The sequence below is a fragment of the Cloeon dipterum genome, chromosome 2 (genome assembly GCF_949628265.1).
Source record: "Cloeon dipterum chromosome 2, ieCloDipt1.1, whole genome shotgun sequence".
Classification (NCBI taxonomy): Eukaryota; Metazoa; Arthropoda; class Insecta; order Ephemeroptera; family Baetidae; genus Cloeon; species Cloeon dipterum.
Window position 1 is genome coordinate 27076910 of NC_088787.1, and position 27810 is coordinate 27104719.

Here is a 27810-nt window from a genome sequence, read left to right on the forward strand (position 1 = left end):
TAATATTGTAGTAGAAGTAGTGGCCAAAATTTTTTTAATTTCACAACTAATAGCGAAAATAGATGTGAACTACTACAGCTCTTTGTTATTTCAAAGAACATTAAAAATATTTTTTTTTCAAACTGAACTGTCAGTTCAATAAAACTGAATTTCCTGCTTATTGTTTGCACATCATTCCATTTATTCACAATGCGTGACTTTGACAGCTCATTCTGCTAATTTTCTTGCTTATACATTTTTCGCATTTCCTCTAAAGCATATGTTTAATTCATACTACATACAATTACACGGCGAATAAATTAAACAAGAAGTATATTATATTGTCATATTGTTTCACATCATCGCGTATGCTGGTATAATAGCGTGCCGCGAACCCAATCTTGATAAAACTCTCGCGCCGACCACTATATTTTCTTTTGCGACACGTAATAATTATACCAACAAACTTTCCATGCAGAATTTGTTGCCCTTGAAATATTGATACATTCACGAACGGAATAACCAACATTTCACTCCGCGCAGATCGTTCTCGAGAAATGTAAACTCGGCACAGTCTCCCTGGTAACAGAACAACATATTATGCATGCAACCATTTCAATAAAACTTAATTTTTATCAGCTAGTTAAGCTGCGGTATCAGCAGCCGAACATCTGGAGGTTATAGGCGGCGGCAGTTGAGAGGAGGTGCCTCACCCTCGGGGTCTGCAGGTTGCTCCAGCGCCAGACACGGCTCGCGATGTCAGGTGAGGACAATAAAGAGGCGGCTTTGCCAAAGAGCACGACGCAGGCATCGTTATTGCGATAAAACGCGATTAAAGGTATTTCTCGTAGATCCCAGAATAAGTCTAATTTTACAATAAATTTCCACTAGACCACTTAAAATTGTGTACTGTCGTAATGCAAATATAATTAATCTATTTAAAATAGTCCCTAAAAATTCGGCGGTGGCCCTGAAAAAAAATCATTGTATTTGATTCCAATGTTTTAAAAGTAAAAGGTGAACATACATTTTTTATTAAAGCAGAAGGAAACTGTTTCGTCACCCAGAAAACACCTTTCCTGCATTTTAACGCGAAATTAAGAGCACAGAACAAGGCAATTGACTGTTGCGCAGCTGAAACTCATTTTGCGCACTTTCCTTGTAACAAGCATCGACCCGCGTGCGCCTCCCCAGAATTCATATTCGGCGAAAAATTCAGCGAGAGCTCGATCGGCCGAGATTTCGCAACAATTCGATTACGCACAGGAACCAGAATCGAGAGCAGGGCTTCGGCTTCCGAAAAACGGCTCTGCCTCATCTGTTGGGCTGTCCCTGTTGCTATCGGGAAGACAGAGCGTGTGCATGTGTTCGCGCGAGCGAGAGCGAGAGAGAGAAAATTTCCTCTCTTCTGCGAGCAGCTGTTGTTGGTTTATTTTTTGCCTGGTGTGTGGGCAGGTGAGGCAGGCTGGGTATCAGGCGGACACGCTCTCAGTCGTTCAGTCGGTACACATACCTGGGACCCTGTCAGGTCTGCTTTTGTGCGTGCCGAGAAACACTGGGGGCCCCTTGGGTCTTCAGTCTGATAGTTGGAAGATTTTCAATATGAGGTGTGGGAAGAATATGAATTTAGAGTTTTATTAAAAACAAATTAATATTCATAATGTTGGGTATATTTTGGCGCAGACTTGGCCTACATTTTAGGATATTAAGCGAGACACAATGATTGCTGTTAAAATTAATTATTTTTTCTCAGTTATAATCTCGAAAAATACAAAAATGTTATTTTAAACGGAATCAAAACACTACATTTCAAAAACTTCTAATTGCTGATCAAATATAAATTATACCCAAATTATGGAATATTGCATTCCATTAAATATTAATTAAAAATAAAATGCTACGCCATTGAACATTAAAAGTTATAAATTATATAACGAAATGTAGCTTGTTTCTTACTTAATTGTATAACTCTGTCCCAAATTTAGCGCTGGGCAGTGCTAAAACAATTAGTGTTGAAATAGTCTGGGCACGAATATTAAATTAGCGGCGATAGGGGCGTTGATGTGGGATTTTGTAAGAGGAAATCGATGTGGATTTGTTTACAAGAGCAGGGATAAATATTATGCCGAAATTGGAGACAGGATGTGGCGAAAATGAGTGCAATATAATTTTGCTGGCGGTCCTTGTGGGTTGGGCATTCTCGAGAGCCGGCTTTATATTAATATTTCACTGTTTTTAGTGCGGTGCGGTGATTGAGCGCCGAAAGTGGCTAGATAAAAAGTTTGCCGTAAATTTAGGCAGCGCGCGCGTGGAGAGTGACCTTCTCCTTGGCGCTAGCGAATGAAGGGGGTCGAGGATTTCTCGAAATTGCACATTGTTCGCCGATAAATGACTCCGTGTGTGTGTATATGTATACGGGAGAGATAATAGATGATTCGCGATTTTGTACCGTGCGCCTACGCTCGGACGTGTTCATTTAAAGGCCCTCTAACAAATTGACATTTTCAGCGTTTTCATGTCGAATATCTGGGCGCGCGAGCAGGAAAGCAGGCATCAAAATAATACACGCTGGCGGAGCTTCGTTTCTCTCCAGGGTCAGAGCAATTATTGGATGAAAACACATAAAGTATTATTTAATTAATCGCATAAGCAACACTTAATTTGGAACGGGCAATTAACTCATTTTCGGCTTTGAGATTGATCTCGTCGTTCGCGCCAACTCATGCGAACGCAATTTTTCGGCCAACAGTTTAATTGATGATGATAAGAAAAAACTTCAATTTTTTGCACTCTTAAAAATTGCCGTGCTCAACGCCACGCCCACTTGCTTCTCGAGGGCAGGTAGATATCCTCTCCGACCTGATGTCAGGGCAGCTCACGATATTCTTATATGTGTGCCTTTTATTTCAGCATGCAGCTCGCATGTACATCCAATAATTTACCTTGGGCATTCTCATACAGATCGCGACGAACGCTCATGAACTTGGCAAAAAATAAGCTGCGCTCCGAGAGAATAAACAGGTTTAAAAAGTTAATTGTTCACTGCTGCTGGCGCCTCCTGCCGCGAATCGAAACCAATATTCAGTATTTTGCCAACATTTTTATTGCTTTCTTCTCTCGTATTGGACTCTTTAAATTTATTCGATAGCAGAAGTTTTGTTCAAAGAGCAAAACAGGTTTAAAATGAATACCAAAAACGAGTGTTTCGTGACTATAGAGGTCAATTTATTAAATTTTTATAACTGCAAAAAATATTTGTATTATTCCTCTTAAAAAGGGTTGTGTTGGACGAATTTTGTTAAAATTTCAAGAATTTCTAAGTAGAACGAACGACTTGAACTTATAATTTTCGAGTTTATAAAGCAGGTTTTTTTAATCAGGGAGTATAATATGGATGTGTAAATAATTACGATCATCCAGTATATCACATCATTGCTAGATTTTTTCAATCTGGATTTATGGTGCAATCATCCGAGGTGAACATTTGTCATTTTGCTATCATTAAAAAACCGCTCAGCCAAGTTCAGTGTCAAACCTCAAGTTTAAACTGCTTCGCTACAATTTTCATGTCCCTTTCAATTACGACTTGCTAATCTGCACATGACTCACTTCTTCTCGTTCACGGCACATTAATATCCAGCCTAGAAGCCATCGTGGAGCATTACCAAAAAGCCCGGCGCAGCACAAGAGCATGGTATGATATTTAAAGCGAGATAGCCTGTGCTGTGCTATACACGACGGCGGTTTTCCTGCTGCAATTATCGTTTCCTACAATTCGGACTGAGCAGTGAGCGAGGATAAGCGCCTGCTGATGCGATAACCCAGCTGCGCGTCGCAGTGTACCATTTTTTTCTAGCTTCGAGAGGAAAGAGCGAGTGGAAATAATAACAACACACATCCACTCGGCTACGGCTACACACACCCACTCCGTCACTTGAAAATCCCGTCCGGATTCCACGAAAAAGGGGGAGCCGATTATTGCAGAAGCACCGCTTTCCAGCAGCCAACACAAGATATGATATATAAAATTTGATTCGCGCTTATACGGCCTGAGCGAAAAATTCGGACCGCTCAGTTCCCAGCTCGAGTGCTCGGCAACAGCATCACATTAGAGCGAAACCCTATAAGATGTTGCTCGCAAGTACGCAACATATATATCGCATTCAACTCGCGACATGTAGCAGCTAGCAGACTGCCTACGGTGCTTTTTTATTTTTAAAGAGCAGATGATTTTCAGCTAAAATCCTAATATTAGCCAGCAGCGAATGAGCAAAATTAATCACACGACTCGTTCGTACCATTCTGAGGCTGTTTCAACCCCGCAAGCCTAATCAGCAATATTCAGATTCAGATTCAATGATTTAGAATGCTTTACCTTTCCAACGATCAAAACTGGTTGAAAATTCTCTGCAGCTTATAATGTAGCAATGAATTTTGATTTGGTGGTAAATTATTGCTGACGAGGTTTCGCGGCCGAAACTGACGACTGTATGTAATATGGTACGAGAGCGTGTGATACTAATTTTGCTATTGTATAATTTTTCAATTTTTTAGCTCGCCATGCCTGATTGGGCAGAGGTGGAAGTAGTATTTTTTGTTAAATTCAGTAAAATATATATTACTAATTTTCTAAAGATAGTTGGCTGCATGGTACGCCCCATGTGCGTTGCTTTTGGGTTTTTTTCTGAAAGTATATAGATATAATAGAACCATTGTGGGTTCGAGCCGTGACAGAAATGCATCTTTTGTAGTATAATTCGACTTGTTTATTTCGGATCGTGATTTGATGTATCAGAATGTTAAGATCAGGAATCAAGACTGTGAAATTCCAAATAATTAAAAATCACAAATAATGCATTATATAATTTTAACAAGCGCTTCGCACTTGAATTCGGTTGTGGGGGGCCAAGTCGGGGGCGGGGGCGAACTGTGCACGCGTTTTGCATACCAAAAACCGAAATCCCTTATAAAATGAATTTGGGAAGAGTTAGACCGGTTAAAATTCGGTTTCAGACACCTGCGCACTTAGTCGTATGTGTCCGATGGTCAAATTCGAGATTTAGCGGCCGGCGGCTTCTGGCCATTTGCGTGCACGGCAGAACGCGGATTTTCAATGCTCCGCCGTAATTCGCCTATGGCCCGGATTTCCGCCAAAATCGGTTTTCAGGGACTGTTTGCCGGGCGGAAGAGTATGGCATAGCAGTCGCGGCCGAAAAGATTTTTTTTCCCGCCCGAAATCCGAATTCGAAATTCCCATGTTAAGCCTAAGGGAGGCGAAAAATCCTTCCGCGCCGCGCGCCAAACCTATCTCCTCCCAGGTTTTCATCCGATCAGGTCGAATTTGGTCTTAAAATGTTCGCAGCTAAATTTACAGTTAAATTCCGCATCGCCTCTAGGGCCATTTTTTTCATTTTTTGCCCAGGTCCGGAGATATGCCTGCCGAAAGGTACAAAGTGGAAAATGGGCAAAATTTGCCCGTTTAATAACTTTCTCGCTATTGCGCGGATAAATCTTTTTCGCATACCGTTGGCTTCGTCCACTCGTTGCCTAATCGAATCTCGAGTTTGGGGGCCCTGGGGCCCATAGGGACCCCGCGAGGGGGCCACGAGTACCGAAAAATCGCGTTTTCGAACTTTGAAGGGTCACCGCTGACCCTGAGGAGGTCACCCGGATTTCATACTCGCAGGGCCTTAGTTTTTTGGGCAAACTTAAAGATTGGCTATCTTGGAATTTTGATCCCAAACAAAGTGGGCACCCGTGTTAATCTTATGGGGATTTCGACTTTTGCCTGTTTTTAACTCTTTCGGCCCTTCCAGCTCCGGCGCCGTTTGAGCAGGATGGCGGTACTACAACGTCAAAATGAAGCTAATTGCATCCTCTTTCGAATGAGTGTTCGCGGCGGGCCGTCGCGGGGGCTCCTCAAAAAAAAAAAAAATAATAATTATTGTCCAAACCACGTTTTTGCACCTTTCGAATATCTCGGCCACTATGGGACTCGCGGGCTAAAACCGGTGATGGCTGAACGGCTGAACTCGCCGTTAAATTCTGCGGGCGATGGCACCGGTTTCAACCCCCCATCCCCCTCGCCCCCCCCCTCTGCCCCGGAAAGACCCTCGAAAAGGCCCCTTTTGGTTTCATTTTTTTTTTAAATTCGCCTATGGGAGGAATGGCGGGTTTCTCCGTTGAAGACGCGTTCGTGGGCGACCCCGCGTCGGCCACCCGGGTTTCGCCCCGTTTTGGCGATTTTTTTACACAGGCGCATAGGGAGGCCGCTTGCAAAGAGGGCTCCCCGGGCCCCTATGGGGCGGCGGCAAAAAAACCTTTGGGGCCCGAACCCCCCTCCCTTGCCCCCGCCCCTTGACTGCGACCCCCCCTGTCGATGGGTATTGTATAAGTAGGGTCCATTAAAATATTTTTACATAAATACAATTGGATATATTCTTACCCCGTACGTAGCGCGGGTCTTATTAGTATGAGATCAAAGTTTCTAGAATTCTCTTGCACGAAATCTCATCCTATCCAGAGAGAGAACATTTTAGTTTCGACTGCTGTCGTGCGAGGCTAAAGGTGCAGGAAGGGCGAGTTTCACCTTTGCACGCCTCACATGCAATCAAACATCCAGAAACGTGAACAACAATATAGCATAACATAAAATTTACCAGTTTTCTAGAATTCAAGGGAAATGAATTGGATCCTTTTGTGTAAAAAGTATATTGCTTCTTTGCTGTGATGCTTTTCAAATGACAAGTTTCAAAAGGAAGACTGCTTTCGAGAAGTATTAACTAAAAATAAATTCTAAGGGTGGGCCTTGAAAATGTTCTTTATTTTATAATAATAGCAAACCAAGTTATAGTGCACCTCTCTATGGCTTATGATTTACTAAGTAAATCCTCTTTTGACACGTTTAATAATATTTCAAAGTTTTCTGGAACGGTTGTTGCGATTGTTGCTAAGGATTAAGGATGGTTGGCTGGTATACCCCCCACTGACCATGATGGTGGGCCTTTTCAAAACGTCCATAGGACCATAAATCAAATATCCAGAAACGTGACCAACAATACTATATAGCATATTAGTTCGTTTTCTAAAACACGAGGAAATAGCTGGACTCCTTTTGTGTTCCTTCCTTGCTATGGGAACCATACTAGTACATTTTTTCCCCTATACTCCCCTATACAATACATATAATGCTTCTTTTGTGATTTTTTTTCGTATGACAAGTTTCAAAAGAAGGCGTTTCGAGAAGTATTAAATTTTCTAAAAATACATGTGAACGATAGACCTTGAAATTTTTATTTATTATTTTAAAAATAAATCAAGTTATATTGCAGTGCATCTCTCTATGGCTCATGATTTTATAAATTCTCTTTTGACGCGTGTAATTGTATTTCAAAGTGCAACGCCGTGAATGATGCCCATTAACCAGGCATGCTCGTGCATCGAAGGGAAGGGACTGGAGGGAAAAAAAATTCAATTTCCAATAATTCGTGAGAAAAGCACAACGCAATGAGAATGGCCGCCTAAGGCCGTGAGTGTGTCGGGGTGACGGGCCGCCGTCTGGTGGCCGCCCCAAGGCCAGGCCGCCGCTCTCGACGGCAAGCTGCCTGCCTGAGTTCAGCAATCTCACTCGCTGCCAGTGCAAAGAGAGAAATAAAAAGACTCGTCCAACTTGTGTGCATGCGACGAGAGAAGATGCAGGTACCCACAGTTTCTCGTTTCTCTTTCTCGCCCGCCACCTCTCTCTGTTCGTTTGGAAGAGAGATTTTTTCATTCCCTCTGCTGCTCTGCTACCACCATCCCCTGCTGGGGGAGGAAGAAGCACAAAGGACAGGCGGCGAGCAATAGCCTCTAGCGTTTAAAAGAAGCAGGGACCTTCTATCTGAACGGCCCCTATCAAGGCCACCTATATTTTCGCAGTAAATATCAGTTTTATTGAGAACACACTCGGCTGCCACGCAATTGCGTGAGCGCGCGTTGAACCTTAATATTATATACTTCGGACATAAAAATGGGCGGGTCGAGAGAAAAAGGCGTTTTGAAACTTTGAAAATAATTTTCGATAAAACTTCAAAGAGTTCTAGATTGAAATAAATAATAATGCTCATTTAAAAATTTATGGCTCCCACATCTGTAATTTGAATTGATTGATGACATGTTTGTGTATTATGCGTGTTTCTCATTTCAGCAAATCCGAAAAATTTCATTTTCATGGCCGTTCCAGAAAATTAATGGCCGAATTGCGTGCGAAAATTACACTGCTGCTTATCTAAAACGAATCAACGGCTATAATCTTAAAAGAGATCAACATCCAGCTTGTCAGAGCCAGGGCCCAAACTGTCGGGTGTCGGGCAATGCGCTGTGTTCTCACTCTCACAGCTCGCAGAAAACTTAACAAGCTGGAGTGAACCCACAAAACGGAGTTTCCGAGAAGACTTTGTGACATGACTTACTATGTTGAATGTACTCCAGTTGGCCTTCGAGATATATTATCAAACGTCACACACGGAAATAAATGTGAAAAGTGTAACAAGACGCTAAGCTAGACGGTCCCGCACCATCCATACATTCATCTAGCAGCCAGAATGGAATGCATTCCACCTTATTTTTCCTCTGGATAGTTTCTATACCTGGGGCTGCGGCAGGGTGCGAACTATAAACCAGCTGAAACATGGCCGATCCTGAAAAATAGGGAGCACAGCACGTGGGTAACAACTACAATCCAAAAGGACCAGAGACCAAACTCTAAACACATACAAGCAGGTGCATAAAGATCGAATGTATTGAGTTGGTGGATCGAATGTATTGTGTTGGTGGATGGACCAGCTAAAGGTGACGCGCAGGGTTGGCAATTTTAGTTTGGCTCATCTACCGGCCCTAGCGTTTGTAGAGCAGAATTAAATGAGTGTATTTTCCGGGGATGCTTACAGTGTAAAAATAAGGTGATCCCTTCCACATAAAAAAGCGAACCAAAATTAAATATTTGCTTTCTTTTTTAAAAAAATTAAAATTTTACTATCCATGATCTTTGGTTGCGTTAAGGAAACTCATTTTTTATGAGGTGATTGATGAAACTAAATTTAACACGAATGCACGTTCCAATTAGTGCTAGGTGCTAGGTGAAATTTCGTTCATTTCAAAATAAAATTTCCACGAAAATTTTAAGATAATTTTCCCATTTTCTTCTTTCGCTATTTTGTCGGGCGTTAAATTGAGGGGATTCCTTGAAACTAAAACTTCTATAATCTATTCGAGAGGGTCTGAAATCACTAAAGTAATATTTTTTAGTCATATGGACCAAATATGATTATTTGTGCTCTCATTTGTAATACAACTACTATGCGACAAGAGCCATTATCTGTACAAGAAACGTATGAAAAAGCATTGCCGCATATTTGTTGGCTTTCAATTATTTTTTTATCTTAATATCGCGTCATTTTTACCATTAATAAAAAACGATAATTTCATTCATCATCTTCTTCCTCGGTGTTATTTTAGGTCATGATAAAAATATTTGTGAAACAATTCATCAAGAAATAATAGCTTCGTTCGGAACTTTCAAGAAAATGCACTTAACTAAAACTTGATATCTTGATAATACATTCAATTTATATAAATGTTGATACATTTATGTTTATCGTTTATGTTGTAGCAAAGAATCCAGTGAAATCAATTAAAATAACACAAAAAAGCTAAATTTGACAAGTATTAGAACTGCTTAAAAGCGCGAAACAAAATTCAATTTGTATTCACCAGTTGAGTAAGCTCTTGGCGTTCGAAGCCGCCAACAGATGGCGCCACTGTAGACTTTCGAGTTTTAGGAACTTCCGCTGCGATTTCAGACTAAATCCCGCCACTTCACTTGATATGTTTTCTATTGACGTGCTGAAAACCAAAATTGGTTAAGCCTATCGCCGTAGAATCATGAAAGACTATTTTTCAAAATAAAAATTTTTTTCCGACGTTTCTGCGGCGAATGGCTGGACTGATTTTTGATTTCAGCACGTTTTCTTAAAGCAGAACGCACAGCAGCAATATTGAGTCTGAAATCGCAGCGGAAGTGCCTACAAATCGAAAGTATACGCTGGCGCCATCTGTTGGCGACTTCAAACACTAAAGACTCACCCAACCTGTGAATTCAAAACATATTTATTTCGTTTATTTCATTAATCCGAAATATTTTCTGGTGGGACTTTAGTATACGTTGAAAGATAAAATTTAGAAAAGCCAAAAAAGCACTCGGTTTGTAGTTTTTAAGTTCTCATACAAATTTTTCAATTTCTTGCATAGAAGTTGTGTTACTGAAGGGGAGCCCAAATATAGTCATAATGCTCTATATTGAGAAATCCACTGCACAAAATAGAGGTTCCACAAATAAAGTGTTGGGGCGTCTTGTTAAAAACGAAAATTCCATAAATTCGTTTAGATTCCGATCAATAGAATTTCCTTTTTTTTTGTACATAAGCGGCAAAGCTACTTTTCCGACCGGCCTTCTGTGAAATCGCCGCCTGATACAAATGACAACCCCATAACAGCGCTGCTCGCTCGAGCTTGAAAGGAGCAAAAAATGTATTTATTATATACCTGCTGGAGAGCTTCCTCTCTCGCAGCAGCCCCCAGTGGGAAGAGTGCCGAGTGAGTGGAGGAGAGAAATCACAAAACGCCTCCTCCGCCTGTGCTCTTGCTTTCTCGCTCCTCCAGATTTAAAACCCCCGATTGATTCGGCCTTGACAGTTCCGCTCTTTAAAAATAAAATACGCCGGTCGGCCGTGTTCTTTCCTTGTTTGTGCTACCGACCCGATTTGCATGGGGGATTCACGCAGTGTAGTGCGGTTTTCGCGAAAAACTATCCAGCGCGCACTGAGTCAGTGCATGTGAAATGAATGACGGTTGTCCCCACTAACCGCGCTGCATCCTTTGACTTTATAATATACATATATTGCTGGGTTCTGACTGAGGAAATTTCAAAGCTTTGTGCATAAAAAATATCGCGTGTGTGTGATAAAGTGAATGATTCGAAGCAAAACATTTATTTTGTGATAGTGATATTAATTATCTAAAGATTATTCCTTTGGGTCGCTTGCATATAATTAATTTTAAGAGTTTACTTTGACTTCACTGCTAGTGCCTTGTGAATCTTTGCCAATCTTTCCTTTATTTAACATCTCTATAGATTGGCAGCAGTTAACACGAATTGGTAGCATCGGCCTTCAACAAGTAGTGTTAACTTATTAATGGCCGAAAAATCGAACAGAAATTTCAAACTCTCGGATGTAATTTTTGCCTGCACTCGATTGATAATTTAATCTCAAGTCCAGTAGGCCTTTTCACTGCCCAATTTACATAAAATCTTTAACACACAACGCGTTCACAAGCAGAATCGGAGCTTCACTTTTTTATTATTCAAGGATTCGCCAGCAAAACGAGCACACCTATGTACGTGAAGGGCCGAAAATGTACGGCTCTTGGGATATTCAAAGCGCCCGAAGATGTAAGGGAAGCATTAACATTCCATAACTCTATGAGTACTATACACACACTACAAGGCTAATGAGCACGGCCGAGAGAGGAAACTGAGGATCCGATTTTTCAACCAAATCCTGTTGCCATGGCAGAACAAGTGGTGTGGTGGCGTAGAATATATACACACACATATTCAGTCTGCAGACCTGGTCGCAGCAGTGTCTCCTGGGATCTTGAAATTCAACACCATACGCGCTGATATGAATGGTGGAACACATGTGGCCCCCACATGCACCCTCACCCACATAAAACAATTTTTCGCCGCCACCGCCGCAGCCGCCGCGCACGCACGCAGAGCCTTTTAAAACGCTGCTCTCTCTCTCTCTCTCTCTCTCTCTCTCTCTCTCTCTCTCTCTCTCTCTCTCTCTCTCTCTCTCTCTCTCTCTCTCTCTCTCTCTCTCTCTCTCTCATCGCAATTCGCTGCTGATTGCGTCGATTTTCGCCAAAGAGGTGCAGCAGCCGACACACAAGACAGGAAGCCGATACTCCATTACCTTTATTATTCACGCACATTTACATCTCATAAAACAATAAAACCGCCTAGCACGTCATTTCTTGAGGGGCCGGGAAATGAAAAAAATTGGCCCCATCCTGATTATATGTATACATATATATTGATTCGCCGCTGTGTGGTCCAGTTTGACGAATCGACTCTTGGGTCCTTTTCCAGCGGCACGTGCAATAAATATCCTCTCGCTCTTTATACGGCATTATTTATTGCTCGCTTTCAAAAGAACCGACGCGCACGCTGCCTGAAATTTCACTGCTGAACCAACAATACACAGGCATAATAAGGGGCTTGTTAATTTTAGTCCTCTTTTGAGCGAAACAGCACTTTGCTGTACGTTTTGTTGGCAAATATCTTGAGAGCTTTTCATTGTTCCGATAAGCTGCAGCCATGATGAAGGCTAATTAGTGGAATTTTCTGAAATTCTTCTCAACGCTCATCAACTTGAGCCGTGATTTTATTTTTAATAAATTTAAACCTACTAGGAAATCTTTTTTTACAGAACCTATATGGTTTGGTAATTTGGAGGCAATTCCTAATTTAAAATTATCTATTCAAATCGCAATTTAAAATCCTTATTAAATAAAAAGAATTGATAAGACCATCGGCGAAAAATTATATCAATAAAAAACTCAAAAAATGGTGGCCACAATATCAATGCTTGAAGATAAATTTATTACTAGTTACTTCAAAATTGTAGGGAAAAAGAGAGGAAAAAATAAGGTGTTACGATAAAATAAGCTTAGAATAAAAAAATTATTCTTGACAAGTTTGTTTGAATTTTTCCAAAGTTACCTCAACAGTATCTATTATTATTCATTTATTGGACACTTAATTACAATTTATTTTCTTATAAGAGGATGCTTGGGATCATCAGTATCATCTATAAACTTGCATTTCTTTGATATCACACGTTTTGGTTTTATGAGAACCGTGAATTCAGGATTTACAGTAGAAAAGAAGGCGTTTATGTGAAAAAATAATAATAGCTTTTATTAAACACATATTGTGTGCTACATACATATTAAAAATTCGTTAAACAAGTAAATAAGTCATTTTATCACATAATTTGCTGCCTGCGAGAGGCTAAGATCATTTTTATCACAGCTCAGGAAATGGTAAAAGTCGATCTCTTTATCACAGAGCTTGCAAACGCACTCTTTCGTGGCACTGGTGTGGTAGATTTTTCTCTTGCACAACAAGAAGTGGAATCCGTGGCAGGCGTGCCTCGTGAGTGCGTGCCTCATTGTGTAGCACACGTTTTTCCAGCTTTTTCCAGTGAGGAGCACGGATTTTGTCACATAATAATAGCTTTTATGTGTTTAATAAAAGCTATTATTATGTGAAAAAATCCGTGCTCCTCACTTCAATTTCAAGCTAAATATTTCCAAGACACTATATTATAAAAAGGCTTAAGCACATGCGGTAAATCTAACAACAAAACCCGTAAAACTATCAAACGATTTCTTGTTTGGGGTCAGGAATGGAGATTAGTCTTAGAGGCGGATGAATGAGAAGATAAGGTGGTGCTCTTCAAGACACAGTTATGATTCTGCGCCACGAGCCTTTTATATGCTGATCCGGCACATGCCGGCCGTCGTCTGCCTGATATGCATAAATTTGTTCTAAAGCAGTAATTTCCGAACGAGAAGCAGCTGCCCCTCATGTTAATTGAGTTTCATCTCGCAGCAGCCCAAATGCTATCTGTCCGCGCCAGCTGAAGGTATTTTTATTGTCCTCAAAAGGCGCCTCTCGCCTGATAAGCCTTCTCACCTGCTGCCATATTCATATTTAACCTCTACACGTGCACGTCTTTTCACTGCGCCTCACGTTAATTCATCAGCCTGGTCCAGGATGCGTGACGAATTCTTCACAAGCAGACAGAAAGCGAGTGCACTAGCATAGAGCACAAATGGAAACGCTAATTAATATCCATTAATTTCTACTTTGGAAAATAATGAGGGCATGAGATGTAAGGGAGAGCATTTTTTCATTCAGGCAATGAAAAATTACTCTTGAAACAGAACTTTATATTAATGGAAATAAACCTGTATCAACACACGAGGCTGCGTTATCTGGTCTGCGTCTAGCATTTATAGGCTTGCCGAGATGATTTACTTGCAGGTTTGATTTGATTATTAGCATTCTCAAATAAGTTTTCGATTTGAATTTGAGTAGGAAATTGAAAGTTGTAAAATTAACGAATCACTTCAAGAATTAATTAAGTATTGCAAAATGATATTAACCAGTTGTGTAATGTTCAGTTGCAGGCCCGAGGAAAGAGATGCTGGCGAAAGCGGCGTGGGAGACGGCCCTGTATGAGCGACAGCGCTTCGTACCATTCCCACCGCACCAACATGAGTATGTGACCGAGTACAGACGTCAGTTCAACCCTCGGCTACCGCCACTGACTGCGGAAATGACTGCTCCTGAGGGTCCAAGGGGGAAAATCACTTTTTGCCACTGCCACCACTGGCAGAAAACCATGTTCGCCGACGCCCCGATCGAGAGGCGGTTCCGGCGTAACACCAAATTTACTACACCCATACCTGGCAGGCTTTACAGGGGCTGATTCTGGAACTTTCTTTTTATAGGTCGGAAATTGGAGTAGAAAATAAAAGAGTGACATGTTTAAGTTTACGTTCTTCCTGGTGAAACCCTTTATTATTCTTAAAATATCATTATTGTTTATGTATTTGTTACACATCATATGTTATTCAAAAATACTTGTTCGACTAAATCTACTTACACTGTTCAATCAGTATTTACAGGCAGCTTAAATAAGTACGTAGAACATAGCTGAGAGACATGCAAGTGAGCATATCAACTAAGGTTGCTTTCAATGAACAGTAGTCGTGTCTTTATACAAATCAAGGTATTAGAAAATTAAAAGTAATAAATCATTGTATGAATTATTTTTTTTTAATGATTCATCTGTCACATTCTACTATAAGACGAGGCTCAATGAGAGTAAAAACCGACAAGTTCTAGCGAGGAAAACGCATAATCAATATTATGTACAGATACATAAAACGCGTTTGATGCGCGCAAACAAGATATGTTGTGACACGTAGTAAGACCGAGAGAGGGTGCTGTAGACAGAGTGTGTTCAAAGAGAGACTGTTTGTACTGGTAACCACTGATGCTGTTGTGTCGCTGGTTGATTTGAGCATTTCCGGTCGCGAAGTGGCGCCACTTTCTACATAAGACCTTACACTTTTGACTAATCGTTACAGAGTTTCATTAATATTAAAAATCATCGTTTGTAGTGTATAAGTTTAACAATGGTCGGCCTCTTCAGGACACCTTCGTAGTAGCGTTTTAAAAAGAAACCATCCTTAAGGGATCCCAAAATGAGTGGATTTCCTGCGCTACAAATCATATACTTGGAAATGTCGAATACTAACAATGGAAAAAGAAATTTAAAGCGAGTTTTCAGAATCAAAAAATGCGGTGCTGAAACGGCAATGCTCGATTTTTCAGCCTCGATGGATAAAAAGCAGGAAACCCACCGTTGACATTGTTAATTACGGGAAGCTGAGAACGGATCTGCATTCTCATTGGTGGAGTGCTTGTAACATAAAACCGTATCGCTTACTTTAATCCCTAATCAAAATGGCGAATTATTACAATTAAAAGCCGGACATGCGGCCGCACCAGCAGCGACAATATTTGATGCGGTGTCGGACGTTCCGGAGGCAGGGTTTGGAGACTAATTAATGCTTGACTGGCAAATCACGTTCGTTCGCGCCGTCCCACGAGTGGCGCCACCGTCGCGCAACGGTCGTTTGTGACCCTGAGTTTGAATTATAAAACAAGATGGCGGCCGCGAAGGCACACAAGACGGTTTGATCGATCTCTTAGAAAGGTAGCGATAATCCTTGCGTCAATTGGTTGTATTTTGGCTGTCGGTCTCATCAGTTGTAAAAGGATTTTGGCGGTAAAACCAGAGTGTCTATATTTTTTACTTTCATGGTGGTCTGGGGAGGTGGCGTGACGAATCACAGAAGTAAATGAGGAACGGTGAGATCTACAGGTGGGCAGCAGCGCCATCTTGTGCTCACGGCGAAGGGATCGAGTCTGACAGCACGTCGGAAGGAGTTCCGTCTGAAGAATTGATGGACCCGGCTGGCTTTCCCGCAGGCCGGCGCTGTCGAAGCACCGATGGGTCAAAGTTGGGATGTCTACGAGCGTGTTTGCTGAAACAAGAAGAGCAGGAATTCGAAATAAAGTCACAGCATTGAAGAATTTTTTGGATGCTTAATTGCAGTAGCCATAAATGAACGAATTCAGGCGATCTTTTTATTCTAAAGCTTTGAAGTTGAGCTAAGACTAAACCAGAAAACTTGACCTCGACATTTCCAATTGGATTTCATAATAATGAGCAATAATACCAAAAAGAGCATTTTTTGCACTGGCTTTCGGTCGGATTTAAAAATGTGTGTATTGTATAGTAAATTAAGGCGCATTAATTATTCATTGCTTTAAAGTGCCAGCTTTTGAAACTTCTGCTGATAGGACAAATTATTACGCGGAATCTGTCAAAGAACTCGTGATGAATGGTAATGAAATTGAAATTGCGCCGCGAAGCAGATTTCGCAGTGCGTATACTATTACCGCGAGGTCAATTATCATTTTGATTTAGCAATTACACAGACACTTATCGCGTTTAAAGGCTGCAATTTCCAGCAGAGCCGGACCCAGTGAGCGCACACAGCGAAACATGCAAGCGTAATAATTCCAATAATAATTATGTAGCAGAGCGGCAGCAACCGCAGCGCAGAATCAAAAGCAACAAGGTCGCATCTCTCTGCCACACAATTCACAGCGATTGTGTCGAAATTTCGAGCACAACCGGCGGTAGGGGATGGAGAAAGTCTGCTTTTATGTCAAGTTCAAATCTTGAACAATAGAACGTTTTGTTTTTTATGCACAGTATTGGCAACTAGAGTTCAAGCACGTGCCGTACTAATTGATCTATCCAAGATAAGCATCACTTTTAGGGAGTAATAAAGGTTATAAATGGATTGGCAATGCGGAGCATCCATAAAATGGCCTTGCGGTAAGACTAGAAAATTTGAGTATGCCTTAAGACACAGAATAACTTAAGTTAAAGGCAAATCTCAAAGTAGAATTGATCTGTTTTATCCAATTCTTCCACAGGGAAGACGTTTCTAGAATAAAGTGTACATAGAGAAAATTATCTTAAAAGGAGAAAAGAACACGCGCGATAAGTATGATTTCGAGACGTATAATCAGAAAAGCAGAGTCGCAAAAAGCGGAGAGCCCCTCGCTGCTAGCTGGCGTATTAGTGAGAAAAAGACTATGCGAAATAATTCTAATTAAAACGAGCGAGGACGACGTGAAGCAAAAAGCGCCGTACGATTCCGCGAGTCAACGACTGCAGGGTACAGATTTTATTTCTTTCGTTCTTTCCTCGGGTAACGCGGCAGAGAGGGAGGCAATTAGAGAGGCGCACTCTCGAGTTCAAGGAAGTCCAAGTGAGCAGCGAGAGGGGGCGTGGCCCTGAGCGCCGCCGTCGCAGGGCCGCAAAGACCGCGTGGGCGGCTCAACAATGGTCAACAATATCGGCGGTAATAATCACCTCAAGTGGTCGCTCCTCATGAACTTCTTGCTGCAGACTGGGCACTCAAAGTTCTTCTCACCAGTGTGGGTCCTCGTGTGTCGCGCCAATTCGTCCGACCTCGCAAATTTCTTGCCGCAGCTCGGCCAAGAGCAAGGGAAAGGACGTTCTCCTGGAAGCAGACGAAACCGATTTGATTAAATTTTAAATGACAAATCAAATATTCATGTTTTTTTAGAGAATAACACGTCTAACGTCTATGAAGTGTAGGTAGCTGAGGAAACAGCACCAATAAGTCACTTAAAATCACGGCTCATTTTTAGAATTTATAGAAAGCGATCCGATATTTTAATAACTATAATTTCCAGCCTCTGAGATGCGAAAAGGCAATCTCTCTTTCAATGCGAACGCCTTCAATCATTTTTTTTGGGCCGGATCCATTTTCATACATATGACAGATAATTCGCGCAGATCACGATGTACAAATGGGCGCGTCAAGTGTCTGGGACGATGATAAAATGTTGCTGTTCAGAATTAAACGTATGAATGCGAATCCGGAGATTGTGGGATCGTCTGTGGGCATGCACGATTTGAGCATATAAATTCCAAATAATTGTGCAGCTTCGACCAGCCGAGAGGAAATTTAACTGCTTTTTATTGTGCCTGACAATGAACGCGCGGCAAATCATTATTTTGTTGTGATAGACCTTGACGGGAACAAGGCAATTATTTTTCAGCAAATTTATTCTGCGCGTATACATTCAAGTCGATTGATATACATTCGCACGGCGTTTAGTCCAGCACAATGCGGCCAGCCAACGCACATACACACGGCCGCTTTTGTTGTTTGAAGCTGGCAAGAAATAAGAAAGAGAGAGAGAGAGAGAGAGCCCCTTTTGCCGGCCGCAACAGGAAATTCCTCTGCGTCAAAAAGACAAAACAAAACGCACTGCCGCGCACGGCACAAAAATAATAAGAGAGATGCGAACTCGTTCCCAATGACAATCAAGCGGCCAGCCGATGGTTGCGAAATCGAATCCGCGTAAAGACGGCAGCGGTGTCTTTAAAAGTACCAGGCTGCGTATTAAATGTTCCTTGAAATTGAGCGTTTGAGTCATCTTAATGCAGCTGAACTGATTCCGCAAAAACCAATGAATGGCTTGAAATTGTAAAGAAACACATTTAATTGAAAAGCGTTCAATGACGATTTAAAATAGGCGGTTCTACATTGATTAATAAACTCTAAATTGACTTGTCCCAAAATGATTTGAAACATCACTCATTTCAAGGTTAGATTGTAATAATTTAATAAAAAAATAAACTCGGTTCAAAATATTGATTTCTAGCTATCAGATATTAAAAGCCTTGGTTCTTGATTAAAAATCCTTTCATGATTCTTATAAATCCATATGGGTGATTGATAACTTGTCCATGGTCACGTTTTTCGATCAATGCTCCGTTCCCATTCAAATGAATGCCAAGCCGGCCAGCATATTCAAGCATTTCAGGTGAGCGTGTTTCCCTGCTGAACAAAGCGAAACTGGATTTGTCCGAGGAGCGCAGACAAAAGGCCGGTGTGTCCGTCGGAGGCAGCAGCAGTTCTGGGTGTAGTTTGGTCGGCCGGTCGGCAGGTGTGCCGGTGGCCTCGAGGGAAGACAAGGCCCGTCACAGGCCCCTCCACGCCGTGTTTGCGTCTGCCGCGCCAAGGTCGACTGCAACGTGAGCGAGCACAAAAACAGCTGCTCCGCCAGCACCCCCACCCGCCCCCGCGCACCCCGGCCACGCCCCCGATCGATAGTCGCGCTCGGCCGAGGGCCCACGGTGGTCCCGGACGCGCACACCCGCTGCACCAGGCCTTTTAATTAGCAGCGCCCGCATTGATCAGAGAGGGACGTGCAAACGGCTCCGACCGTTCAATCATTTTGTAAAATTATTAATTTTGCTTTTGACGGTTTTTGGAATCAACGGGACGTGGAGCGCGATCAATTTTTGAAGTATTTTTTAAGGCGCATCGACTCGCCTGTTTTAACAAGATTGCATCAGGGAATCAAGAATGAGCATCGTTATTTTGATTTAACCGTCTCCAAAATGTTCACTGATGGCAATCAAGATTACAATGCTCGGAGCGACCGTTTGAATGGTGTTTTGATCATTTCGTGACAAAATATGGAAATGTTTTGTTTATATTTTCGTGAGAAACAAAAAGACTTGGCCAAACCGCTTTTTATACTATAAAATACAGAAGCAAGGCCAGCATTCAGCCCCTTTCTGACTTTCAATCGGAGCCCCAAGTCGGCCAAAGGCAAGGCAGCATCATTGACACCATCGCACACGTTTAACACCTCACTCTCTCCGTGATTATTGCGCTCTACGTTTGTTTTCATCGCGCGTGGGAAACATTCCAGCACCTAAAGCCGGGTCGGGCGAGCATTTCATATTCTCCTTTGCTGAGAGGAGGTTGCCCTTGTTGCGAGTGAGGGCCCTGGTCGGCGCCGCGGGCGAGCAGCTTATGCGAGCGAGGGCCTTGGTTTTGGCGCCACGTGCTCCGCGAGGGCCGCGCCCACGTCACTGTGCTCGCGCTCGCATTGTCGGCGGAGTGAGAACCAGTGAATGTACGGACGTCAGCACTGACCACGGATGTCACAATATTCCGAAAACAATCATTTCCTATGAGCAATCATTTCAATTGAGCCTAAATTTGTGGTTTTTTATGGCTAGGGTCGAATTATTTGCACGTTGTGTGATTTCAGGGGCAATTACCTCGAGTTCATTTAGTTTGCACGAATAAAGCAAATTGGTACCATCATCAACAAGGTGATATTAAAGATTTTAAATGCCTTGCAAGCGAACATTTTCACGGCCGACTAATTCGCCATTCGCGATTTCATTCAATGCAAAATGTGACACCGGCTGCGAAGGTGTATTGTGTCCCGACAAATGTGCGTGCGTGGGTTTCTTCTCGCAGCGAACAATGATACGCGTTGTTTTAATGAGCGGAGAGAGCAAAATCAGCGCGAGACGGCAATTTGCACGTGGAATCTGCCGCCAAAGGATCTTGTTTCTTGTTTGCTCATTCGTCTCCTTCACCGTGCAGATTAGATCGTCTTCGCACGATTAAGTTTCGCAAAAAATCACCATTGATTGCTAAACTGAAGCCGTTATAATGATGGTTGCAAAGTTAAGATATACGTGATTCGTCAAGCAAACCGGGGGCATATTTATTGCTATCAAAAATCAGCTAAGTTACTAAAGGGCTTTGAAAACATTTAGAAACGGACTGTCAATAACCTATTCCAGCTCTCCAGCGAGATCATGGATAAATATATTTCACTATGAATATTTCACCAGAATATAAATTGCTTGTGAGTAAATTTGAATAGTTTGTATAAGTAACAACCTATTGCGGTTGAGAAGGAAGAAGGAACTAAATCACTCAAATGCCCACGATTTATTTCTTCGGGTTTTTGGAATTTGTCTAGGAAGCCTTCATAATAACAACGCTGTTTACATTCAAACTAGGCTCACGTTTTCAGTCCCCATTTTTCTCCAACTGCTTTTCCGTGCATGCCGTAGAGTCAAATTTGCATCCAGCGTCGATATATCACACACAGTTCTAAACTCATATCTGGCCTCTCCTCGCGGCATCGATCGCGCGCCTATTTGTAGTAAAGTTGCGACCATACAACAATAATTATTATTATTGTCCTGCTTATCATCCAACCGCCTGCCACCGGGTTGAAAGACAGATAGCGTTCTAAGTCACGCGAAAACAACGAAATTACGACGGCTATTATCGCGGCAGATTCTTTTTAGTTACAAATAATGGTACTAGGAACAAAATGCAAACACCTCAAGAAAGATATCACTAGTACTAGGAAAAACATTGAGAAAAAGCGAAAGCATGTTTATGTGTACTCAAAAAGAGTTAGATTTTTTTTATCATGTTACATTAAATATTAATTTTTTTAGTGAAGAGTTAACTAACGTTAATAAGGGTACATATAAATAAAACTCTTCTTGGAATTCGAATTTAACTGAGAATTGTACGCCCGGACAAACATCACATAGCATGGCGCGCTAATCAGAGGCCATCTGAAAAGCGCGCAAACCGCGTTCGGCAGCCCTGGGAATGTCCAAGGTTGTCCACGCAAGTGTTTCGTCAAGCGGCATCCTTGACCGCGCGGCGTGCACTCGCGTTTCGCCACCTTTGGCTGCGAGCCGAAATTTTTGCTCGGTTGCTCGCTTTTTTTCTCGAAAAGATTCCAAATGAGTTTGCACATCGTCTGGCGAAAATAGCAGCTCGAAAAGTCGGGCTTCCGGCTGCTGCACCTCTTTCACGGATTTCATGGCCAGGTGGGCGTGGCCGGCGCGATTATGCCAAAGGTGAGCGCACTGCACCCTCAGTCGAACAGCACGACCGGTGTAAAATTAGCCGGATTTCGAGTTCCCAGCCGGCTGGTGCACCTCGAGTGTGCAATCGGGCCGCATTAAATCAATGCTCGCCCGCCCGCCTCCAATGACACAAATTTAACTCCGGCGGTTCAAAGGAACACGTGATTTACCTCATCCGCCTTTGCTTGCGAGTGCACTTAAAAGTGAATAAATCAGCGCATGTCAAACAAAAGTACTTCATATGCAGGACTGTGCTTAATTTATTTTCCACTTGCGAGCATACTTCTCTTTTCCACTATGGGAAACTGGAACAATCTTGAAATAACGAAAGTTTTTTTGTTTTGTTGAGGCAGCAAAACCATAGATTTAATCGCATTGTAATTTTTAAATTAAATCATGCTATAACAGAATAAAAATAACAATTGCTCGTTTTTCACGTTTCCAATGCGTGGGAACGATTAATTGCATTTATCAGCTCTTGCGCAGATGCACGCATCCAGAGAGCAAATGTACGTCTGAAGTGGGGCACTTACACAAGGTGGCGATGCGTAAAAACTCGACGGTGCGCGCAGAAATAGACGCAACAATTGTTATTTCGCTACATTACGATTTGAATTAATCTCCATAAGCAATTACGACGAGTGACGGCTCATTATTTGCCGGCCACGCAATCAATCAATGACACTCGCACCGCTAGGCTATACATAACAAAATGAGGCACCTTTCATATTTTTTTTGCGATTCAATCAACACACAGCTAGCTATGTATCGTTACATAAAAGTACAAAGTGCTTATCGATACACATGTTTTGGGCACATAAAGCAGTCGAGCAACCTCAAACTTGGCAGCCACCGATCGACCAGTCAATTTTTCCAATGAACACTTAGCGGACACGCCCGTTTTAGTGGCCCCGCTCGCTCACAGCATAAATCCTACTCGTTGAAAAAATGTTTTGAAGAGAATTTCGGCTGCTGACATCATTCACCTTGCTCATCGTTCGCTTCCTGCTACATGCCGAGTGTTTATGAATTGAAAATCTTCCATACACGCAAACATACCACGTGCGTGAAATATTGCAAGTCATGCAAACGTTCGCGAAATCTCGATTCGTCCTTTCTGACGGTAATTATAAGGCCCCTCTCGAGAGACTCGCTGGGTTAAAAATAGGCGAATGTGCAATGCTGGAAAGAGGCTTCGTTCCGGCCACCGCGCAAAGGTATCAGCACTTTTCAGCGCCTCAAAATTCAGATTTCACGAGCAATTAAGAAAGAGACAACGACAAGTCAAGTAACCAATTGACTATTTCTGAAAAATTTGCGACTGTCAACGAATAGAAAATCACTTTCAAGTAGCAAATGGTGAAATCCGTGCTCTACAAACGCAAAGAGAGGGTCGCAAAAGTTTGGCACAAAGAAAACAAGTGCACCACTTGCGAAAGCGGCGGCGATCAAGCCGGCACCAATCTTATGTCACGCGGCCGTTCATTCCATCCGAGGTGCACATTAATTCTGTTACACTAAGGGCGTGAAAGGTGACATTGAAAAGCACAGCAGTTAAAAAACGACTAAAAGCGGAGGCCTCTCAAGCGACTTCGTGTGGTTCGAGCGAGTTGGCCGAGCGGCGAGCGACCTCAACCAACACACTCACCCGACGCAAAAGATTTGTGCTTTATTTTTCGCCCAAGTTCATGTTGGTAAACAGTCTGCTCGCTGGCTTGCGAACCAAACTGCGATCGCCACGCACAGCTGAGCGCCCTTGTACGTCTCTCTACCTCGCTTTTTATCAAACGGAGGAGGCGTGGCTGATAAACCATTTATTACGCCGAGTTTCCTCAATAGCAAAATTATAACGTATTAAAGAAGCATGATGTGCAAGCCTTCCTAAGTTCCTCGTCTTTCCTTTGCTGACAGCTGCACACCGGTGCAGTTTTATATGGAGACTGACCTCACTTGAGCACCAGGCTAATTGCAAAATCGATGGAGATCACTCACTTAGTTTAGGCATTATGCATTCTATTGATGGCAGCAGATAGTGATACAGATCGGTGTCGTTAAGCAAAGTCGTCAGCGACCGGGAAAAATCAGCTTTATGTTTACAAGTTTTATCACCAGGCAAACGAGCCGATAAAATGAACAAATTTTTTAATTTCGTCAAAGGACACGCTATCTATCTTTCAAACTCACTGGTATAAATTACAACATTTAAAGCCCCTTGGCCGAGCAAGGGTTACGAGTGCGAGCGTCAGAAATTAAACGGCAGATGTGTGTGTTTCGATTTTGTGTGTCCTCTGCAAAGCTAAATATAAAAAGGGCCAATGTCATTTCCAAGCCAATAATAGGCACGTGCGTGCGTTTGATGAAAAAAACGTGAATGGGGGTCCCTGACTGGTATAGACAACGTGGCCGCCGAGATAATCGGCGAGCCACGTGGAATGGCCTCCACGGGCCACCATATGCCCCATGTGCATGTGCGTGCATCAAGGCCGCAGACGTCTTTGTCGGTCCCCGGGGCCGGGGTGGGCCTTTTTAATCATGTCTGCTGGGAGATTTCAGAATAGACGAAAAAACTGCGAGCGTAAAAAATATTGGAAAACATTTTTAATTTTGACAATATTTTAAGATATTAATTTGGTTTAATAATGCTAATCAAGAAAAATCATTTGATGATTTCGTCCTTCAGATTGCACAACAAGTAGTTAAGTTTTAGCCGTTTGCGCGGAATTCACTATGCTGGCCACGAATGTGACACATCATGGCCCTGACTCGGCGCTCACAATAATAAAGCAAAGTAAACTTGATCTTCCTGCGCCCTTCATTGCGCATCACGGCTGAGTGCATCTCTGGGCTCGGCCGGTCGGCCGACCAATATTTGGACACTTATCCCAAAAGAAAATAGTGTCCTGCTCTGCCCGCGTGAAGGTCGCGGACGCGGCGCAGGATCTAGGTCGATGGTCTGCGTACTGCTGCTACCTTTTTGCACTCGACGCGACTGTATTTACGTCGGACGAGGCAAATGCGATGCAAATGAAACACAAATAAATAAGATCGCGCGCACACACTTGCTCAGTTACGAGTCGCTTGCTGCGCAGTAGTTTCAAAGCGGCCGAGCAGCTGCACGCTGCCACTCACCATGGTGCGAGCTGCTCTTTATCGCGCGGCAAACGTAAAAACAACGAGTTCCCGCTCAATATAAAATGACCCCATCCGAACCGCCCAAAACAGAAAGCGCAACACCCAAGGCCGGGAAACGGCCGCTTTCTTGGCGAAGGACGACAAGTGCATTGGCCAGCGAGGCGGCCAGGAAATGAGTCTCCGCGCGTTCGATACCGTGCGCACAGTTACATTTTCATTGGAGTGCTCGCTGCCGCTTGCACTCGGCCAATTAGTCTGGCGTGTCAGTGGCTGCAGCGTTTACAGCATTGTAATGCAGTTCATAATTTGTAAAATAAATAATGGCATCCAATGAGATTAAAAATTTTATCGAAAAAAAAATAGGTTGAGTATTAATTTTGACAAATTTTAAAAATTTCAAAAATAAAATATGAGCACTACACCGAGTGATATCAAATTAACATACAGTTCACTCATTTTAATTTTGATCAAACAACTTATAAAAACATAATTTAAAAAAAAAATACGCAACAGTTGTTGCAGTGCGCCAATGAGGGATCATTTCCACAAATTAAAACACATAAAACGATTTGATTTCAGCCCAGCCGAGCGTCATGTAAATTAAGTTCCCACCGGTTCTCACATTTATATTTAATTAAACAGATCAAACCGACACAGATCTGTATTATTTTACAATCGACTGTAAGCCTCGGGCCTGATCTTGCGAACTTGAGTCGTGACGTTCGCAGTGGCACTGAGTCGGGCGGTAATTTCTGCTGTTTTTGGCAGGAAAATGGTCCACGCGAAGGCCCCCGGGTGGCAAGGCACCTCGCTCGCCTCTCGCTCTAGGCCAGAGGCCGTTGGCTCGGGGTGGGCGTGGCTCGCTCGCTCTCCTTCTGCTCGCTTGGCCAATGCACCAGAATACATTTTCTGCTCGACGCCGCTTTTTAATGTCACTGCTGCTTTTTATGTATTTATTTGTTTGCCATGCGACAACGCACCTCAATTTATTCGATTGCGATAATTTCATGGGCGTTGCTCCCTTTAGCGAAATTCGTTGCGATAGATCGCACTCCTTACTTACAATTAGCCCTCACGAAAATATATAATTCAAGATGTTTTTTTCGCATCAATGGCTATCTTTTCCCAATCAGTATGATCAGAAAAATCCCTTTCCACAAAATCTAAATCCAGTAAAATCCCCTTTCAGACTATTACGTAAAAGAATATCATAATAGGAACCTGTTTTCGTCATTGTGAATTCTCTAGAATGTATTTGGTTCTACACCCTCACCACCGCGTGGGGTCTTTTCAGCCCTTACAGGTATAGAGCGTATGAAGCAAGAGTTTAAGCTATTGTGTTCATGCTATTGTGTTTGGGGCCTTTGAAAATACTGACCTGTCCATCCCTTAACAAACATAAAATATTTATTTCTACATCTTTTACTAGACGCGTAGTTACATAAATCTTTTGCGCAAAGGGAACCGTACGACCCTATTATTTTGTCAAACGTGTCCATTCTGGTGGAAAAATAATGTATGGTGCAAAGATATTTCAGCGTGAACAAATATTTTTTCAATCTACGTTTCAATTATTGTGAACAAGATAAGTTCTCCCGCCCAACACATTGAGTGCTATTCAGCAGTTCCGGTTGAGTTTTTGCCTCCATGAGCAACGAGCGGGCGATTGCCACGCCCCCCGAAATATATGCGCCGTCCAATGCGTCCGTAAAATTTCTTTGAAACAACGAAATTAACAGCAGAGAAAAGGTTGGATCGGATCTGACGACTGATCTTTGTTCAATTAATAGAAGGCACAAGCTGAGTTGCAGAGGGTTGTGCAAAAGGTGAAATCCTTCTGTTTCAAATCACCGTGTTTCGCAACTTGATTTAATTTCGGCTCATCGGATTAGAAACAACCAGGCAATTTGCGCATGCATTCGGTTAAAACAAAATTCCCAGTGATTTGGAAAACGTCCAGGACGCAACAAAAACTTTTGGCTTCAACGGACTCAAAGTACGCGCAGCCACGCCCCCTGAAATAAAGCCCGCTCTGCTGCTCTCTGTCTTCTGGTACCCGCTGACCCCAGACCACAAACGTTTTCAATAATGTTTTGTAAAAGCTAAGACGGGCTCCTTTCCTTGCCCTGCAGCCCTGGCCCTGGGGCCTAATCCCCAGTTAGTCTAAGTCCCTCAGGATGGCTTACCTGTGTGCGTTCTGAGATGTGCTTTGAGGTGCGAGCTTTTTCCGTACGTCTTGGTGCATTCGGGGTAGTTGCAGCGGTGGCTCTTCTTGTACGGCGTGCCAGCCGAGGGCCCGGCTGAGGACCTCCGGGGGGCCCGCTTGGGTGGCAGAGTAACGACCACCACCTCTTCGACGGCGGCGGGACCGTCCATGAGCTGCTCTTCCTCAGGCATCTCCTGCTTGATCCTGCTCAGGTCAGTGAGAATGCGGGCCACCATGAACAGGGGGTCTTGGTCCACACGGACGCAGCATCTCTTATCCAGCGGCGCGTAGTAAGCGGCATCGCGGCCGTGGGACATCTCCAGCAGGCACTGGGCCGCGAAGCTTACTTCCTGGCACTCGCTGTCCATGCCGATGCCGACGCCAGACTAAACTCGACGTCCGATCTGCAGTTCTGTTGTCAACGCTCTTCGCGATGCACGCCCCCCTCGACTCGATCCAGTTATTCAATCAGTCGACTGCAGCGCCAAC

The 27810-nt window shown here is 42.9% G+C and overlaps 1 protein-coding gene and 1 long non-coding RNA gene across 2 annotated transcripts; one reads left to right on the top strand and one right to left on the bottom strand.

Annotated features, from left to right (window-relative positions):
• Positions 1-477: 477 nt before the first annotated feature.
• Positions 478-14405, top strand: LOC135935082 (uncharacterized). Its single transcript, XR_010574174.1, has 3 exons — positions 478-561; positions 619-817; positions 14272-14405. It is a non-coding gene; the product is annotated as an uncharacterized LOC135935082 (long non-coding RNA).
• Positions 14406-14637: 232 nt separating this feature from the next.
• LOC135935080 (Krueppel-like factor 13) lies at positions 14638-27714 on the bottom strand. The gene is made up of 3 exons (XM_065477147.1): positions 27302-27714; positions 17613-17763; positions 14638-16206 (listed from the first exon to the last, which is right to left on the bottom strand). The coding sequence occupies exons 1-3, from the start codon at positions 27687-27689 to the stop codon at positions 16068-16070; spliced, it is 678 nt and encodes a 225-aa protein (XP_065333219.1). The 5' UTR covers positions 27690-27714; the 3' UTR covers positions 14638-16067.
• Positions 27715-27810: the final 96 nt, after the last annotated feature.